The sequence below is a fragment of the Triturus cristatus genome, chromosome 4_1, assembly GCF_964204655.1.
Source record: "Triturus cristatus chromosome 4_1, aTriCri1.1, whole genome shotgun sequence".
Lineage (NCBI taxonomy): Eukaryota > Metazoa > Chordata > Amphibia > Caudata > Salamandridae > Triturus > Triturus cristatus.
In genome coordinates, this window is record NC_140585.1 from 1,132,787,272 (window position 1) to 1,132,806,886 (window position 19,615).

At 44.6% G+C, this 19,615-nt stretch overlaps 1 protein-coding gene across 1 annotated transcript in view; it reads right to left on the reverse strand.

The window, feature by feature from the left end:
* LOC146856150 (V-type proton ATPase subunit S1-like) overlaps nucleotides 1–19,615 on the reverse strand; it is a 296,718-nt gene that overhangs the window by 12,628 nt on the left and 264,475 nt on the right. The window contains exons 8-9 of the mRNA XM_085654192.1: nucleotides 10,950–11,003; nucleotides 10,545–10,785 (exon numbers count right to left, since the gene is read on the reverse strand). Coding sequence (XP_085510318.1) covers nucleotides 10,545–10,785; nucleotides 10,950–11,003 — 295 coding nt within the window. The remainder of the gene's footprint in view (nucleotides 1–10,544; nucleotides 10,786–10,949; nucleotides 11,004–19,615) is intronic.

Here is a 19,615-nt window from a genome sequence, read left to right on the forward strand (position 1 = left end):
CTCCATTGTAAGTATGTATACAATATATATTTTTGTCAAAAAAAGAAATGTCTTGATTAATGTTAAACCGACAAAAACAGTACCTAATAGCCCCAACAATTATAACATGCTCAACCAGACATCAGTCTGAGATGGTAAAACAGAAGCAAGTTGACTGCGCTAGAAGGCTGTAGTACAGGCAGAATATGCTTTCCCTCTACCCCATATCCCTGTGCCTGTACTTTTAAATAGTTGAGCTATTTGTCTGGTAAAATCACTGATGTTTTCTGGCCTTATTTTGTTTAATTTATTTATGCAAATGCAACTTACACCATTAATTTGAATCCAGCCACTTATTTAACTTTACAATGCAGCCTTTGTGTTTGTTTTTTCGTCAATGAGTAGCTCCAAAAGAAATGTTGCACACAAGTTACCCCAAACAGAATAAAGGAAAATTTTAATCAGCGACACTGAGCACAATAAAAAAAAAAATAGGTGTGATAGAAGTTGGTGAGTAAGAGGTTGAAATGAAATCAAAACACCTCCACCAAATTCCGAGAAAAAGATAGAATTGACTTTTATGTCAATGTCAAAACAGTTATTTACCTCTCTACCTTCACATACACGTTGCCGCAATGATTTCGCCATTTTACTTTCTGAAGGTGCCTTATTGTTCTGGAGCTGTGATTCAATTTAGCTGCAACCAGTCATTTGTCTGAACCTGTGGCAGTTCAGCGGGAGAATGCCACATAATGACAAGGCCACACGCAAATCAGAAAAACAGCAAATGCATGAAGCAAGGAAAAGGTGCAGTAACACAGGCTGTTACTAGGTGTCCCTGTGGGTGCAATGCCTTATGTTGATAATAGAGGTTTGTTTATAACTCCACAGGGACACCTAGTAACAGCCTGTGGTAATGCACCCTTCCCTTGCTTTGTGGATGGGGACACACAGCGCCGAAGCTGAAGGAGTTGTGTGCGTGGGAACATACATTTAGTAATAGCGAAAGATAATGTGTTTGAGAAAATTAGAGATAAGAGGAGATCAGGCAGACACAGTAAAGTGAAATATATTCTGAAGAAGCCACTCACATCAAACAGCTAAGAGTGACTGTGAGCACGGAATGTAAACATTTAATTTAAAAACACTGACCGCATGAAGTCGAAAGTAAGGTAACAGCTCCCGGTATTTGTGCTCGGCGCCGCATTTTAAAATAATACAGGGACAGCGGGCGGGCCAGAGAGGCTGTGTGAAGGAGGGCAGCAAAAGTGGATGCTGCCTGGAAGCCAGCGCTGCCATTGAAACACTCACTCACAATACACCGGAGTGTGTATAAAATTGCATCATGCGCCGTGCTGATTATGTACAATTAACAGCGCAGCGTTTGTGAGAGCTCCAAGCTGATTACTTATGCAAATAAACATGCTGGGCTGCAAAAATCCTAAATAAAAAATAGTTCCCCTCCGACACAATTGAAACACGAAAGTGGACGAAAACAGAAGTTAGGCGGTGCTGCTTCCGGAATAAACGGAAGTGGCTTATCACATCCACAGCCAACCACAAGCCTGCTAAGAAGAGCAATGCCACAGTTAACAAATGGCAAGCGGCAGCAGAAATTACCCGGGAGTTTCACCCCTGATACAGATTACTTGAAGTCTCGGAGAGACAGCGCATGCGCGCTGCCGAGGCGAGACCTTATAAAAAATGATGTGCATGTTCATGTGCATGTGTGCCACATATTAGCATGCTCAGTAGAGGTGGAAGAGATTTGAAAAAGACGTATCCTGAAAATACACAACACTAGCAACCAGGCAGTCTGGAAAGGAATGTAAACCTCTAACAAGACTTTTGAAAAGCCAGGAAAATATGATTATAATTTGGCATGTAGAAAACTCCAGAGAGAACAGTGGGCCTAAAGCATCATCTCATTGACTCAGCAATTGGCTTAGAGTTATTTTAAAGTTTAGACATAAGGCTGGTGCCAAAAGTATCAGTGTTATTTTGCAAATATATATTGCTTTTTTTTTTTTTTTATTTCCCCCGGGGCCTGGCCCTGGCCACAATGCTGGGTGCAGAGCAGCACAAAGATTGACCTGCGTGAGCTGCAAAATTGGTTCGCTCAGTCCAGGAAATCCGTGGGGTTTCTCCAGTCTGTTCAATGCAGCCGGGCTGGAGAAACCTAAGTGAGCATATGTTTCTTGGCTGGCCTGAGACAGCCGCCCACACACAAATGCGCACTTAGGGAGTACACATAGCACTCTTTCTCCCCTCTCCCATACCTCGTCCCCAACCCTCGCTACACCACTGGCTCAGAGCCGGCAAATGAAAAATAAAACGATGCTAGAACATCATTTTATTTTTACTTGCTGGCTCTGACCCTGGCAGTGGGGCAATGCTCCTCCTCCATTGCGTAGGAGCTACTGCTGACGGCCCCTGGGATGGGCCCATAAAGAGAGGCTGCACACCCCACTCCCCAATAATTATTTTAGAAAATGATATTCCGGGTTGACACCTTTGCACCAAAAATAAAAGTGACAAAATCACTAAAGCACTCGTAGCTGGAGCTTTATGCACTACAGCTGGTGTGCAGAGCCCAACTTTGGTTGGGTCTATGGACGCATTTTGTAGCTTGAAAATGGTTTAAAAAATGACATATAGATTTTATTTCTAAATAAAGCATTAGTACAATTTTTTTAATCACTTTTATTAAACATTAAACTATGTGAATTAATTAAATATTCATTAGTCATTTTCTGTCAAAGACTATACATATGCTTCGTATATGTTGTTATTCTGACCCCTTCATAAAGCCAATAGGTCTACTTTTTCATATTTTGCTGTTCTGACCCTTTGACTAAGTCAGTAGCTTTGCCCTACTTAAAATGATACCCCTTATATTCAGATATTTATGCCCACAGAAGTTTGGTTGCCAGGCCCTGTGCACAAGCTGCATGCAGTAGGGTTGGGTGTAGGGCCTGGACCATGGCATCCCCACACCTTCGGCTGTGAGCAGCTGGAAGTTGGCTGCCCTCTGGGGGGTTGGATACAGGGCCTGGCCAGAGGGCACACCCTGCGACCAACCCCACGCTGTTAACGGCTGAAGGCTGTGCGCAGCATGGGGTAGGCTTTAAGTATGCTAATAAAATATTACTTTACATTACAGACTCCACATATTCATTGAAAAAAAACAAATCTTAAAGTGATGTGGTAGTTGGGAATTGTGAATACAGCACATATTACATCACTCATGACATGATCTGTGACATCACTGACAACATCACTGCAGAATCTGAAATTACATAATTGATGACAAGACTATGCATGACAGAGGCACGAGTTATAGTTACTTTAGCGCTAAATTTATAGTTACTGGAGATTACTATAACTGGTGAATTTCAGAGTGTGTTTTTTAGCTTATAATGTTATGTTGTTACTAAAGTTTTCGACTAACTATAACTTTCATTTTACAATTTTTTCAGTGAATATGTTTATGTAGAAAGAGAGAGAGAGAGAGAGAGAGAGAGAGAGAGAAAGCAAGAGTTCACACATAGCACATTAGAATTTACAGAAATTCCTTACTGTTCTGCAACAGATTTCAGATGGCTAGCCACTGCACCTTACATCAGTTTAAGCTTCCCCTGCCTTCTTTGCTCCTTAAAATAGTGTATAACATTATGCTAAATTATAAAGTCATACTATTCTTGTCCCAATATGCAGCAAGGCAGAATAAGTGCTAGGCAACTGAGTAGAACCAGTACACATAAACAGTGCCTAATTATACTGTATTAGAAATATTCATGATTACAATGAACCCAGCATAGCGAGAAATTATGTCATATGATATAATTAACTTTAGAACCCTATTTGTCAACCAGTAATATAGTTTTGCACTAAACTCATTAAATGAAATTGGCTTTTTTTAATTATCAGAACTAATCACTGAGTCTCTATTTTGCATATGGATTCTAATTGCAGCCGCTACAGCTCCATTTTGTCGCCCTACATTTAGAAGTCATCAGCATATCAGTGACTGGATAGACCGTGAGAAGAAATGACAGACGGCGGGGTAGTTGGGTAAATAGAAAATGGAGGAGGACCCGCAAAGGAGCACTGAGTCCCTTGCACAGAAGGGAGATGGAAGAGAATCAAATGATTGATTTGTGAGAGAGGATGAAACAGAAAAGAGCTGAGCCAGAAAGACCAGCAGCATAGAGAAATAAAGAGCCATTTCAGCAGAGTGTGTGATGCGAAAACCACATTGAAGAGAAGAGACAGGAGCAAGCTGGAGATGCCCCACTCAAGTTTAGAGAGAAATGAGCCTGTTGGGTCATAGAGAATGGGTGTGAGGGCAGAAATGGTAAACCGTGAGAGGGCAAAGGCAGAAGAAGAGAGAAGTGAGAGACGCAGAAGAGAGGAGGGAGAAGGGCCATGAAGTGGGGGAGACAGGTAGAAGAGATACAGTTACATGAGCTGCATGAGAGGGAAACAGTATGGAAAACAAGCTTTGGCAAAGCCAATAGGTCTTGCCCATGGGTGAGCTTTGGCGTCGGATGGGAGTGTCGAATGGGGATGGGGAGAAAGAAATAGAGACGGGAAGGGAGAAACAGATGAGGGGAGAGAAGAAACAGGGAGGAGAGGATGGGAGGTAGGAGAAACAGGAACGATAGGGCGGGTGGAAGGGAAGAGGAACAATGATCGTACATAGATATTCGATATCACAGAAAGCACACACATGCACTTTTATTATTAGACATTTGAAATAAATGATTGCTCTAACTCAACCCCAACATCTGGGTTTTTTTGCCTTTAAAGTGCTCCGAAACAGCATGCTGGCAGCGCCAACATTATAAAAAGCCATTATAGTCTAGAACTAGAGCCGAACGGAGGTGAATGAGGACTACTGTTCCCATTATGCGCTAGGCTCATAAATAGAGGTCGGTCCAGGAGAGGAACTTCATGCCCCCAATGACAATTGTCTATGCCACAGACTACAGCATATGTCCCAGTGATATACTGTTACACACAGGCTTTCATTTATCAGAATAAGGTTTGTAGAGTCAGCTCCGCAAGAAATTGAACAGTGAGACAAATGTGTTTAAAAAGATAAGCCGTCTGGGGAGCGTCGAACGGTTCCTGCATCACTCAGGCTAGCACTAGCCAGACTGCCTCCACCTCTGTAATCTGACTCCGCATGCACTAATCATTAAGCAGCTTTTATCAGAGGTCGGCGCCTCTGGCCTCCTCGCCTATGTAATGGCCACAAAATGATTAACAGGAATGAAGTGACTAAAAAACACAACTGCTTGTGTTATGGCAGAAGCCAACAAAACAAATAGTGTGCTGAAAGTAACATAAATGGTCAGAAGTGCAATAAGACATGTAACAGGGCCAGTGTCCATGGGAGGGAATAACACACCAAAAGGAGGGGCAAATGGCAACGATTCACCATTTAAAAGCAATGAATTTCGAAAGGCATATGAAGGAATGAAAGCGATGAACGTGGGGAAAGCCCACAGAGGAGATACAGCATGTCTTGAAGAGACAGCACATGCGCTGCATTGGTGAGACGTAAAAAGATCAATGGGAAACAGAGACAAGTTGAGGGCAGCAGAAATAGAAGGTTAGATAAGAAGTGGGTGGGGCAGAAGACAGCATGTGAAAGGGTGGTGAAAGAGAGTTCCAAATAAGAGGGTGCCAGCAAGTCTCTGAAAAGTGGAGCCAATGGTGAAAGGGGACTGGACTGTGGAGCGAGTCAGTCACATTACTTAGGGGAATGAAGTAAAGAAGGACAATTGAGCAAGGAGTGGGTTGGGCGGGTAGCTGCACAGATGGGAGAGCTAAGGGTGGGACAAGTCGTCAGGCCGGGTAGCGCTGCACTTCCTTGCATCTTCTGGAACGAGAGACAATTGCTAGAGAGGGGTTTCTGCTGGCTGCAGTAGGAGGAGCAGAGTTCAGAACAGGGGCGGAGACAGCTACATTTACCATCCTTGCCCTTGGCAGAACTCCAGCACTGTATTCCTAACGTCTGTTGGATGAGTCTCTTGGGGACCTCAGGCTGGGGGCAGGTCTTGCATGCATAATCTATAGACCATCACAGGATCTAACTTCGCCTGTACCTGTAGCCACTGCAATCAACATGAGAGCATGAGCGGAGCTTTGATACGACTTCATGGAATGGTAGCAAAATCATCTGCTCCGGCAGCGTCTGTTTGGGTAAATCCAGACCCTTAAAGGGTAAACCCATGGCTGTATTACTGTAGCTTATCAAGAGCACCCTCTACAGGCCCGATTCTCACCCTGACTGTTGGCAGGGTTCTATTGCAGTAATCTTCTTAACAGTAACCACCTCCTCCCCCCCCACCTCCCCCCCCGGACTTGCAACCAAGGACAGTGAGTACTCCTGGTTTCCACTGCAAGAGAGTGTTTCTGTGCTGTTGCTTGTTATTGTCACGTGCGGCCCTGCAGAGTATATCCATCTGGAAGCCTGGAGCATCAGAGACTTTGGAGACTCTACTGGCATTTGTTTCTCCCCCTTGCAGCCAATCCGGAGTCTGTGGAGATCTTGCAGCGCCTGCCAAATGCAACAACTTGATTGTTTTCCAGATCTTCGGTTGTTGCTGCCTTTAGGCCATGATTGTGTTCACCAGACTCAAGACCAGTCACTGGACTGCAGCATTCCTGTATTCTTTCCCTGCTGGAACTTTCCTCTTTCTCCTGTCAACTAGTGAACAATGTTTTGCTGGGCATTAATTCCCTTTACAGGTGGCAGGTTCATCATGTTTGCATTTCGTTTTCCTGTATGGCATTGTGTATCATATCTTTAGTGCATTTCATTATTTTATTCTACAGTTGATATGTTTCTGTTCACCTCTTTAGTGCTAATTGCTTAAGGCCAATCCTTGTACAATTTTGTAGAGAGCTTTGTACAAAAGCAATGTCAGTAACCAAATAAACAATTCGACCAGGGAGCAAGAGGGGCAAGAGGAAATTAGACAAAGGATTGTACAGAGAAAATAACTGCACATTGTGCAGGTGATGAGACAGGGAAGGGAGGGGGTGCAAGGAAGCAGGTAGGAGGGAAGCCGCGTGTTGGATACCAGAAACAGGGTTGTAAATGGAGCTGAAGAAGGTCTTGCACTGAGCAAAGGGAATCACCAGGGTCCCTGCAGTACTTGTTTCCTACTGGCAAGTGCCAAAATTTAATCAATGTAGTCCAGAGCTGGAACTCTCCTTTTCAAATTAAAGAAGTGTAGGTAATCAATATCTGGCATTACCTGCTCTTTCTTTGTCATCAAAGCGGGAGCTTATTGGCAACAAAACAACCTGTTTGCTTGAATAAGACCTAGATGGCATCTTGACCTGTAATCCACTGTTTGAAGTGCATACAAAGTATGGGAACTGTGATCCTGAGTTAATCCAGGGGAAACACACTCTTTTACGTTAGGAAAACTCAATTGGTTAATGCATTCACTGCAGATTTCTATAGGTGTAAACACAAAGTCTGAGAATTGCTTCCTAGTTGGCACTCTGTGGAATAGTGACTTGTGTATTTATATGGTTGCGAGGTCCCTGGCTAGGACAGAAAGCAGTGTCAATATGTGAGTCATTATTTTAAAACGAAGTAAGGCTGATGTAAAATGTGCAAAGATGTAGTTTTCAAATAAAACAAATGCTTTCAAATACTAATATTTTAGTAATAGGCACATGTAATCTAGTGAGTTCCTTCAAAGGACTTTATCCAGAACTCAGCTGATAACACCCTTACATTACCTCTGGAAAAGAACAAATCTTCATAACTATGAAGCTTGAAGTGACTCCATCAATTAAAGACTATACTGGTATTCAAGCAACCTTGACCTTAACCAAATCTACACATTTACATTTCTTTCAGGCGTCAGGCACCAGGGGCGCTGGAATTAGGGGTGCAGGAGGTGCTTCTGCACCCTTAAGATAATCATGCAGGACTTCAGAAAGGGAATGGGCAATAAAGAGGCCTTTAGATTTTGTTTGTATCTTGTGCATTTGTTGTAAGTTGAAACACAGAGGTCAAGTGCCATGCAAAGTCCTCTGACAAACTGCTGCTTATCTAGCAGGGAGGTTTGTGATTCTGAGGTGTGATGGGAATAAAGGGCCTTATTCATAAAAGGCCTCCTCCGCACTCTTGGCAGAGGCCCCGCAATCATGGCGGGGGCCCGCCCTGGTGGCGGGACCTTCATAATAAGAAACTGTAATGCAGAGCTCCCGTGACGAGACTGTGGGGCGTGTCACGAGTGCGAAGGCCCTTTGTGAATCAGGCCCAGATATTATTGCAGGATCAATTCAAACCAAAAGACTGTACTTGTGTTATGCACAAGTGATAAGAATGCACAGAAATCAGATTTCCCCAGAGTTGCACACTACATATGTTTAGTTGTAAATCTTCATGACTGATGCAAATAAAGAGACTACTGCAATGGGAAATGTGCTCTCTGTAAAAGGTAACACTGTCGCACACCATGCTTTAGTGATGCGCACACAGTACTTTCCAATCATTCTTCTGCCAAATGGGCGTGGCTCAGTTGCTCCTCTTTGTGTAACACATGAATTTTTCACAAGCCCATTGATATAACATTGACGGCAGCACCCCCACTCTGAAAAGTGTTCCAACACCCCTGTCAGGTACCCTGACAGGAAGGCTTATTGTTTCTTTTTTAGCTCTCTGTCCCTCCCTAGGCTTCACAGCGCAGGAGATCCCCTTCCCATCGCGTTCACCTGATAGTCAGCATTATCCATTCAGGGCGTTTTTTTTTTCTTTCTTTTCCAACAAAAATTATGGGAAGTGTTATAATTTATTTTTACAACACATGCATGTGATTCCCCAGAGATACTACTTCAACTTCTGCTAAGGCCTATAAATGAATGCACTCTAGATACTGTAGGCCCATTTTCAATTGAAAAGGTAATCCCATTCCAGCCATAAACACTGATAGTGGATGGCTGGATGGCAGGTGCCTAGGTTTTACTGGGTGTGCTACTGAGTTTTACTGTGTCTGATAAAACACAGGCACAGTCCCATCCTCTAAAAACAGTGGGGATTTTGTCTTAAGTTAGGCCTGTGAATCGGGCCCAGTGATCAGGGGCCAGATGCACGACCAATAGAGACTAGGACTCACAATTTGCAAAGTCACAATCTCTAATGTACAACAGTGTGTGTGAGACACTGTTTGCGATTCCCAAATGGGTCGCAAGGAACCTGCTTGTATTAATATTAATGAGGCAGGTCGCAATTTGCGATCCATTCGGAATGGACAGCACCCACAGGGATGGTGGCCTGCTGGAGGCAGCAGACCACCATTTCTGTAACTGCTTTTTAAATAAAGCAGTTTAAAAAAGAAATGCAGCCCATTTTTCATGAAAGGACAATGGGATGCTTTTCAAAAATAAAAATGAAAGGTTTCCTTTTCATTTTTTCAGAGTGAGCTGTGGTCCATGGGACTACTGCCTGCTCTGAAAAATGTTGGCGCCCTCATTCACAAAGGGCAAAGGGTCCTTCGGGACCCCTTTCTGTTTGCCAATGGTTTACCACCAATTTTAAATTGGTGGTAAACTGCAAATGTTTTCATATTCCAGGGTGACTCGCTATTAGGAAGGGACGCCCTTAGCACGCCTCATCCTAATAGCAACTCGCAAACCCTATTTTGTGAGTCGGCAATAGAATACCACCTCGCAAAATAGGGTTGGTACATTTGAAAATGCATTATACCGGTCGCATGGGCCGTTTGTGACTGATAAAATGCATGGCCAGATGTATCAATATTAGGAATAGTAATTACCTAATTGCAATTCTCTGTGATTCGCAATTAGGAAATTGCTATTCCTAATGTATGAAATTCTAGTTTCATTTAGCGATTCCTAGTGGGTCGCAAATCAACCCACCTCATGAACATTAATGAGGTACGTCGCAATTTGCAACCCATTAGGAATTGCTAAAAGCAGAGGGATGGTGGCCCGCTGGGGTCAGGAGACCACCATGTCTGTGACTGCTTTTAAATAATAAAAAAAAAAAAACGTAAATATGGGATGTGTTTAAAAAAGAAAAATGAAAAGTTTTAATTTCATTTTTTAAGAGTAGGGAGTGGTCCATAGAACTACTGACTGCTCTTAAAAAGTGTTTTTACGAACATTCACAAAGGCTAGGAACCCCATCCCATTTTTGAATGGGTTACCACTGATTTGAAGCAGGTGGTAAAATGCGAATGTTTAGCGACCGCATTTTGGGCGCTAAACATTCTTACATACCACTGCAATTTCGTATTAGGAAGGGACGCCTTTGGAACGCCCCTTTCTAATACCAAAAAGGTATGTATTTGCAATTCCAAACTACAATTCGGTAATGTTACCTAATCGCAATTTGGGAATAAGACATACAAAAATGCATTTTTCCGGACGCAAAAACTGCTTGATACATCTGGCCCCAGGTCCTGTGTGGGCCAGCTGAGTCCTAATTTTCTACCTTGAAATCTTTACCAAAGGGAGAACAATAAACGGCATGTTTCCCGACATGAGAATCGCGATTGGCTCCTCACCTGGAACCCTGAAATGCTGACATCCCAGTTCTTGGCCGCTGCATTGGCTGGCGTCATCACTGCCCCATAGAGGGCGCTAGTGCCCACCCATTGACAATGAAACGAGTATTCCGCCGGAGAGGAGGCGTAGGGGATGCTGAAGAGAGCCCCGGGGCCGTTGTTGTTTTCAATTATCTGAACATTGTCGACTGTGAACCAGTTCCGGGCCGAGCCCGAGTAGAATTGATTGCTCATTGCAAATCTGAAAGCCAAACGAAACAAACTTTAATGTGTCATACCTGAAAGGAAAATGTGAGAAGTTGAGTGTGAAAGTATTATCTATTCTAAGCTTATGATAAACAAAACAGCGAATATACAAAAGTATTTTCAAATTAAGTCTTTTCGTTTATGACAACTCAATCATACCTTATCTCAAGGCTCCTGATGTCTGTCGTCAAATTATAATATTTCAAGGACAAGCTGTAACGGACAAGGGACAAAAAACGATAATGTTAGAAATTCCGCAAAGTGTGCTTGCTGACAGAAAGCTCTACAGCGTGGGACATTGTGCAAATGAGCAAAGTCCAGACCGTCTGCTTTGGAGGTGTTTGGAAAACTGGTTATAAGTAAGGCTCCCTGTTTTCCGTTTTTACTGATATTTACAGAGAAATACAGACTGAAAACCAGTTATTTTCTTGTCTGTATTCATTTTTAAATGTGGATAAAAACGGAAATTGGGTGTTTTTTGTGTGATCCTAAATACACTTTGCAATGACTGCAAGGCCTATAACTTTGTGGAGAGATAGGTAAGGGGGTTAAAAAAGAAAGGAATTTCAGTAAAGAGGCTTAAACAGCAGTAGATATGCACAAGGCTGTTACTGAAATGTGCATATTTTCATATCAGTGCATTGATTTGGCTTCTAGGTGTGTTCATATCACTGAACCTGGCAGGCATTCAAGCATGCATGCATATTCATTGGTTAAATAAATGTGGAAATAGGCCAGTTTCAGCTTTATTTTTTTCACAATACCCATAGTAAATATGAATAAATACAGATAAAGTTGACAACAAAGAAATATGGATAAATACAGACGGAAATGCCTAAAAAATAAATACCATGAAACCGGGAGCCTTAGTTATAAGCAATGTGGATGTGAACATTGTGCAAGACCATTGTGCTGTGAGACTGCAAGAAATGTACAATAGCATTTGAGGCTCTTTGCAAGCAAGGGCACATTGATGCTCTGTGGGAAATGTGCTTTGGGACAATGGGTACATTTAGCAAGGACAATGTACTTTTGGGGCATGATGATTATTGACCTAAAAAATATGTTTGGGAAATTGTGTAGGTGGGTATGCACAATTTGATTTGGGGCATTGATATGTGGGTAGGATCGGTGTACAATGGGTCGCTGTTCCAACTGGGCACGAGTAATGTGATTTGTATGATATGTGCAAAATCTGCAAAGTCAATACATTTGGGGAATTGTGCAAACTGAGTAAAAGCAATGCACTTTAGGGAAACTGTGCAAACTGGAGGCGGGCAAAGTGTTTAATGGACTTTATGTAAGCTGAGGACAGGGGATCATTTTTGGGTGTTGCGCCAGATGGGAAAGGACAGTATGTTTTGGGGCTCTGTGAACATTGGGCAAGGCGATATGCTGTAGGCTTTTTATGCTGCAAAATGGGTGAGCTTCACGTGCTTTGAACTTTGTGCAAACTATGCAAGGGCAGTGTCCTTGAAGGCAATGTTCCCGCTGGGCAAGGGCATTCTGCACATGCTCTATACTGGCTAACAGAACTGTACATTGAGGTCACTGTGCATACTGGGAAAGTGAAATGTGCTTTGATGCAGTGTGCAAAGCAGGCAAAGGTCATATCTTTTGGGCCTTTGAAGAAATAAACGATGCACTTTGAGAGGATTGTGCAAACTGGGCAACGTCAATGTATATTGGGGGCATGTCTGTAAAAATGGGGTAACTGAAACTTGATATAGGGTCATGGTAAAACTGGACAAAGGTACTGTGCTTAAAAGCACTGGCAATGACGTCTGGGATACTTTACAGAAAAAAACATATTGAGCTTTGTGTTGAAAGTAGGAGTTTACGGATTTATGCACTGGTGCTTGGTATCAGCTCGATGTGAAAATCATAGCTGCAAGCTGTCAAACCACATTGGGTTCAAACTCGTGACAGGACGTCAGAAAAGAAAGGTCTTTGTGGCAATTCCTCGAGTACTCACCAGATACTGGCGCCAACTAGTTCATGACGCACTGTGATAGTACAGCGCGCTTTTTGCGTGAGTCCTGCGTTTACCAAGCAGGGTAACGAAATGACGATATAGCCTGTGCCCTCATCAGGGCGAGGTTCAATAAAGATCAGATCACAATGACTCTGCTAGATGCTACAGGATTCCCCTGGTCAATGCCACTGAGAGAGCAAGCAGCGATAGCACACAGGAGCTTCCATCATCCTGTGTTCCAAAGAGAATGGAGTAGACAGAAGTAGGAGATCCCGCCAGCCTGTGTTCCATACGGAGATCACGTAGATGTAGTAGACAGGAGCTCCTTTTATCCTGTGTTCCTCACAGAGATGGAGTAGCAGTAGCACACAGGAGCTCCTGTGTCACGCTGGGGCATATTTACAAGGGGATATCGCCACAATAACGTCCCTTTTAGTGACATTCTGGTGGCGATATCCCCGTCTCCTTACAAACAAAGCGGCGTTAAGCCACTTTATGTGGCTTGGTGCCACCTTGTAAATAAGGCCCCTTTTCGTGCTTCACTTAGCATGAAAGGGGCGTGCAGTGGGTTTTCCGCTGTAACACCCATTGCTTTTTGACGCTGCCCCAGATTTACAAGGATGGTGCAGTGTCAAAAACTAAGGCCAAGTAAAACTAGTCTTAGGATGGTAATACGAGGAGAAATTATTACTTTCTCCTCGTATTATGCTGTTTCTATTCTGCAGCACACATACAAACAGCAAAGATTATTTATGTGCAGGAAGGTGTTCCTTCCTGCACATAAACAATCACCCCTGCAGCACAGGCACCCTTGCAATATGGCGCACGGGGGCCTGCGCTTGAGCTAGGCAGCTTTTTTTGTGCCTGAGCTAGAGGAAACACAGGGGTGCACTGTATTTTTTCTAAATACAGTGCATCTCTGTGTTTAAAAAATGTTGGAGCATAGCGTTACCAATATTGGAGTAACACCGCACTCCAACATTTTATTGTAAATATTCCCCCGTATTCTATGCAGAATTAGTGTAGCGGTAGTATGCAGGATCTCCTGCCATCCTGTGTTCCACACAGAGATCAAGTAGCAGTAGTAAATAGGAGCTCCCATCATTCTGTGTTCCATACAGAGGTCACTTTCAGCACTACACAGGAGCCCCCTTTATTGTGTGTTCCAAAGAGAGATGGAGTAGCAAAAGCACACAGGAGTTCCTGTAATTTTGAACTACATCCAGAAATCGTGTAGCAGTAGCACACAGGAGCTGCTGTCACCCTGTGTTCTATACTGAGTTAGCATAGCAGTTGTATTCAGGAGCTCGTCAACCTGTGTTCCACACAGAGATCAAGTAACAGTAGTAAATAGGAGCTTCCATCATCCTGTGTTCCACACAGAAAACAAAGAGTGGTAGTACACAGGAGAACCCATCATTCTGTGTTCCATACAGAGACGGAGTGGTGGTAGAACACAGGAGCTCACATCATACTATGTTCCATGCAGAGTGTGCATAAAGGCACCACACGGGAGCTCCCATCATGCTGAGATCGAGTAGCAGAAGCACAAAGGAGCTTTTGTCATCCTGTGTGCCATACAGAGAGCATGGAGCGGGAGTCCACAGGATTTACCACCAGCCTGTGTTCCATACAGAGATCAAGTACCACAGTTTTCCATATAGAGATCCAGTAGTGGTAACACACATGGGCTCTTCTCATCCTGTGTTACATGCAGAGATCGAATAGCGATAGCACACAGGGGCTCCCGTCATCCAGTGTTTCATACAAAGGTTGAGTAGCAGTAATTAGCAGGATTTTTTGTCATCCGGTGTTCCATTAAGTGATTGTTAGACCTGTAAGCCTTAGGGTGGTCTTCACCCAAACCTTTTGCCTTACTCCATATTTTTCTGAACTCGTTTTTGTTGGCCTTAGGACTCTGTGCACTTGACCACTGATAGCCAGTGCTATAATGTGTATGCTCATTCCTTAAAACATGGTAACATTGATTCCTTGGTTCAGCACTCAATTGGCCTATTTATTTATTCAATAGTCCCTAGTAAAGTGGTACTACGTGTGCCCAGGGTCTGTAAATTAAATGCTACCAGTGTGCCTGAAGCACTGCTTGTGCAACCACTTAAGTAGCCTTTTAAACATGTCCCAGGCCTGCCATTGCAGCCTGTGTGTGCAGTTTTGAACTTCCATGTCGACATGGCAAAATAAACCTTTTGCTAGGCCCAAACCTTCCTTTCTAATACACATAAGTCACCCCTTGGATATGACCTAAACAGCCCACAGGGCTGGGTGCAATGTTTTTAAAAAGTTGGACATGTACTTTTAAGTTTTAAAAGTCCCGATAGTGCAAAACTGTTAAATTCGTTTTTTACTGTTACAAGGCCTACCTCTCCCTTAGGATAACATTGGGGCTACCTTATTACATTAAGGTGCCGATTCCGATCCGGGTCGGAAAGCACTCCGACCGGGCCGGATCCGGAGTGTTCTCCGACCGAGCCGGAGTCCTGCAGTCCGACCGAGTGAGTACGATGCGGCCGTATGCTGCCGGACTCGGTTCGGTTGGACTCCCATAGAAGTCAATAGGAGCTGGTCGTACGACGCGTACATGGGTTCCCATTGACTGAATGGGTACGTCTCGCACAAGGGCGCCCCCTACAGTGGGTACGCATCGGTGCCATCCGCATCGTACATGCCTGTGTTGGGGGGACCCTTGGGTCTCCCCCTGTGTCTGAGTCGTAGGGCTGCGGGTGTCAGGGGGTCCGACGTGAACCCCCAAAGGCAACCACCCGGACGTTTTGCGAGCCGGACACTCCGGCTCGCACAGGCTGTCCGACGCGTGCATCGTACTGGCTCGGTCGTAAATTGCATCCATTGCACGCCACGGTTAGCTTACGACCGAGACGTATGGAGCAGTTCGGACCCGGAAACGACTCGGTCAGTGAATTTCACGTAGCTCGCATCGTACTTGCTCGCTCGTACAGCTGTACGAGTCGGGCGCAAAACACGCGTACGGCTCGTAGTTTTTCCGGCCGGATCGCATTTGGTGCCCTTCCGACCCGGATCGGAATCAGCCCCTTAATAAGGATAACTTCCAAATGGAACCAAGTCAACAGTTCATGTTTGGTGTCTATAGAATTTGTTATGAGAAATCCTCATTATGGTAAAGTCAGATTTTCAAGTACAATTTTGAAAATGCCACTTTTAGAAATTTGGCATTTTACTACCTTGGCCATTTAGTGCTTGCAGATTTTCTCTGGGATACATGACTGGGTGTAGTTGGCACTAGGTCTGTGTGTATTCCTCCTAGACAGCCACTCAAAATAAATACCTTAGGTGTACCTGGATGAGTTATTACTGGCAGTATGGGAGGACAGAGTTAGGTAGAGCTCACTTACACCGGAATAGGCAGTGCTCTGCCTCCACATAGAGGATTGCATATCCCCTGCGGTTAGCCTGGAGCCAGTGGAGGCAGGAAACCTGGGCAATTCAAATGGAATCCTCTAAAAGTTTCTACCACTTCCCAGAAGGCACCTGGTATAAATATTAGAACTTAGAAACCCACTCTTCAGTACACTTCTGGAACTGTGAAAGGCTCTGCCATGAAGAAAGATTACTTTGCTACTGAAAGGACTGCCACTCTGCTGGACTGCTACCCTGGGGTACTGCTGCCCTGATGACCTATGACCCTGCTGACCTTCTGCCCTCTTGCTTTGGTGAGAAGGACTCGACTGTAACTTGTACCCAGGGCCACCAGGGTGACTCCAGGGGCTAGTCTCTTGTAACCAGCAACTGGACTCTGCAACTGTGAGTCCTACTCTACCAAGTGGTGCCATTCCAGTCTTAGTCTCTTGGAAGTGTGTCTCAAGGTTTTCTGACAGCCCATGTGTAGATCCACCAGAACCCACACATTTCCTTTGCTGCAAGGCACTATCCTGATCGGGGCCAACTCATCATCTCTGCTGCGTTTGCATTTCCCAAGGATCTCGCATCACTGCCGCAGCCCGCAACCTCATTAAAACCGCCACTGTGTGTCTCATCCTTGACAAAGACCCTTGCATCGCAGGCCTCCTAGTTGACAGCCTTCTCGTTGATGACACAGGACTTTGCATCGCAACTACGCAGCTCCCCAAAACCGAAGCTTCTCTGACCCGGACCTCGCATCATCTCTTCTGCGCAACTCATCATCGACGTGGGACCTCGCAACGGTCCTCATTCAGGATTTAAGGCATTCTTGTTCAGCATGCCTAACCGGATCCCTGATGCTGGCCCGTGCTCCATCGCGGTCGGCCTGAATTTGTGACTCTGGCCATGTCCGGTGCAACCAAAGATCCACAGTTAGCGCTTTGTGCTTTGTTCATGGAAATCTTCAAACTTGCATATCTCCAGTTGTACTGATTGGATCTTTGTCATTTTAATCTTGTTTTATTGATTAAAATTCACTCTATTTTTACTAATTTGGAGTGGGATTCTTCTTGTGGGGGTGTTTTCATATTATTACTGGCATACATGTATACATGAGCTTCTGTCATCTTGCATTCCATTTAGAGATCATGAAGCAGCAGTCCAGAGGAGTTCCCATCATCCTATGTTCCAAACGGAGATCGAATAGCAGTAGAATGCAGGAGCTTTTATAATCTTGTCTTACAAACAGAGATTGAGCAGTGGTAGCACATAGGAGCTCCATCATACTGTACTCCATATTGAGATCCAGTAGTGATAGCACAGAGGAGCTCTTGTAATCCTGTGTTATGTACAGAGATTGAGTAGCAGGAGCACACAGGGGCTTCCGTCATCCAGTGTTCCATACAGAGATTGAGCAGCAGTAGCACGCAGTAGCACCGATCATAAAGTGTTCTATACAGAGATGGAGAAGCAGAAGTATATAGGAGCTCCTGCCATCCCTTGTTCCATACAGAGATCACATAGCGGCAGGACAAAGGAGCGCCCATCATCCTATGTTCCATATAGAAATTGTGAGAAATTGGATTGTTGGTTGACTGGGGTGTGAGTGCTGGTCAAACAGCAACCACAATCCTTGTCAGGTTGAGGCACAAGCCAACCTTAAATTAACCTGTGCTCAACCACCTGGTACCCTGGCACAGAGCTGTCAAGCATAACTTAGAGGTAACGTGTAAGTATTGGTGCAACACTTCAAATCAAACAGTAATAAAGTGAAAACAACGCACCACAAATGATCCCACGCCAACTTATAAAATAGAACGTTCTTTAATAAATAAAAAACAAGACTAAAATGACAAAAATCAAATGAGTAGAACCGGAAATATTCAATATTAAAGATTTGAGTAAAGATAGCGCCAAAAAGCACAAAGGACCAACTGTGGGTATCTGAATGCACCGGACCAGGACAAAGTCGCAAGTTTAGGCCGACCACGATGGAGCGCAGGCCAGCTACAGGAACCCAGCTAATTTTGGGTTGCGGAGCGATGTAAGGATCCGCGTTGAAGATGCGTCATACAGCCAAAATGATTCTTCGGTTTTGAGATGTGGTGAAACTGCGATGCAAGTACCTGCGTCGTCGTCAAGAATCCTGTTGACAGGGCTTGCAATGTGAATTCCAGCGTCAAGGATGTGGCGCACAGTAGGGGTGAAGTCCTGCGTCGTCGTCGAGGCTGCCATCAATGAGGGATGTAAAGGCCTACTCCGAAGATGCATCCTGCAGTGGATGAATCCGAAGGGATTTCAGTCTGCAGAGGCGATGCTGATCTTTGCGACAGGTCCAATCCACGTAGCAACAGAGATGCGTCGGTTCTATTTGGAGTTGTGCCGCACAGCAGAGGAGATGCGTCAGTTCTACAGGATCCAAAGAGCCTGGCAGACCACCTTAAGCCCATTTCCAAAAGAGTCCAGGACTGGGGTGGCACCACTTGGCAAAGTAGACTCACAGATGGCAGAGTCCAGATGTAGGGACATGGTTTGTGGGAAGCCTGTCATGTCCCTGATGTTTCAGATCACAAGGCCAGCCAACTAGCCATTGGGGTCACTCCGGGTTCTGGGTTTAGGAGATACAAGTCCGGTTATGCTCAACCATGCAAGAGAGCAGCAGGAAGCAGATCGGCACAGCAGGATAGTAGTTCCTTCACAGCAGCAGTCCAGCAGAGTTGCAGTCCTTGTAGAAGCACAGCAGTCCTTCTTCCTGACAGAGTATTCACAGGTTCTGAAGTGTACTGAAGTGGTGGTGTCTGAGGTCCAGTATTTATACCTGCTTTACCTTTGAATTGGGGAGAATGTTCTAGAGGCATACCTTTGAAGTGTACAGGTGCCCTGCCTTCCTGGCACTGGCTCCAGATTCCCTACAGGGGGTATGCAGCCCTTTATGTGGAGGGAGGACACAGCCTATTCAAATGTAAGAGGGAGTGGGCCCAGCTCCTCCCTCTGTGCCAGTGATAGCCAATCCAGTGACAACTAAGCTCCCAAATGTGTGTAGCTGTCTAGGAGGACAACACAAAGCCCAACTGTCACTCACACCCAGTCATGTGACCCACATACCGGCTGCAGGCACCAAATGGCATGTTAAAAATTGTAATTTGAAATCCGATGTCACCATAAGTTAGGATTTGAAATTACAGTTCCATAGACACCCAACATGAACGGGTTACCTATTCCCATTTGGAAATTACACTTGTAATAAGGTAACTCCAATGTTATCCAATTAGGAGATGGCCATGAAGTAGTGTAAAACTTACAAGTAGATGTCCTACTTTTAAGTACATTGCGCCCTGCCCTCTTGGCTGTCCACAGCCTACCCTAGGGGTGACTTATGTGTATTGAAAAGGAAGGTTTGGGCCTGGCAATAGGTTTATTTTGCCAAGTTGAAATGGAAGGCCCTGGGCACAGG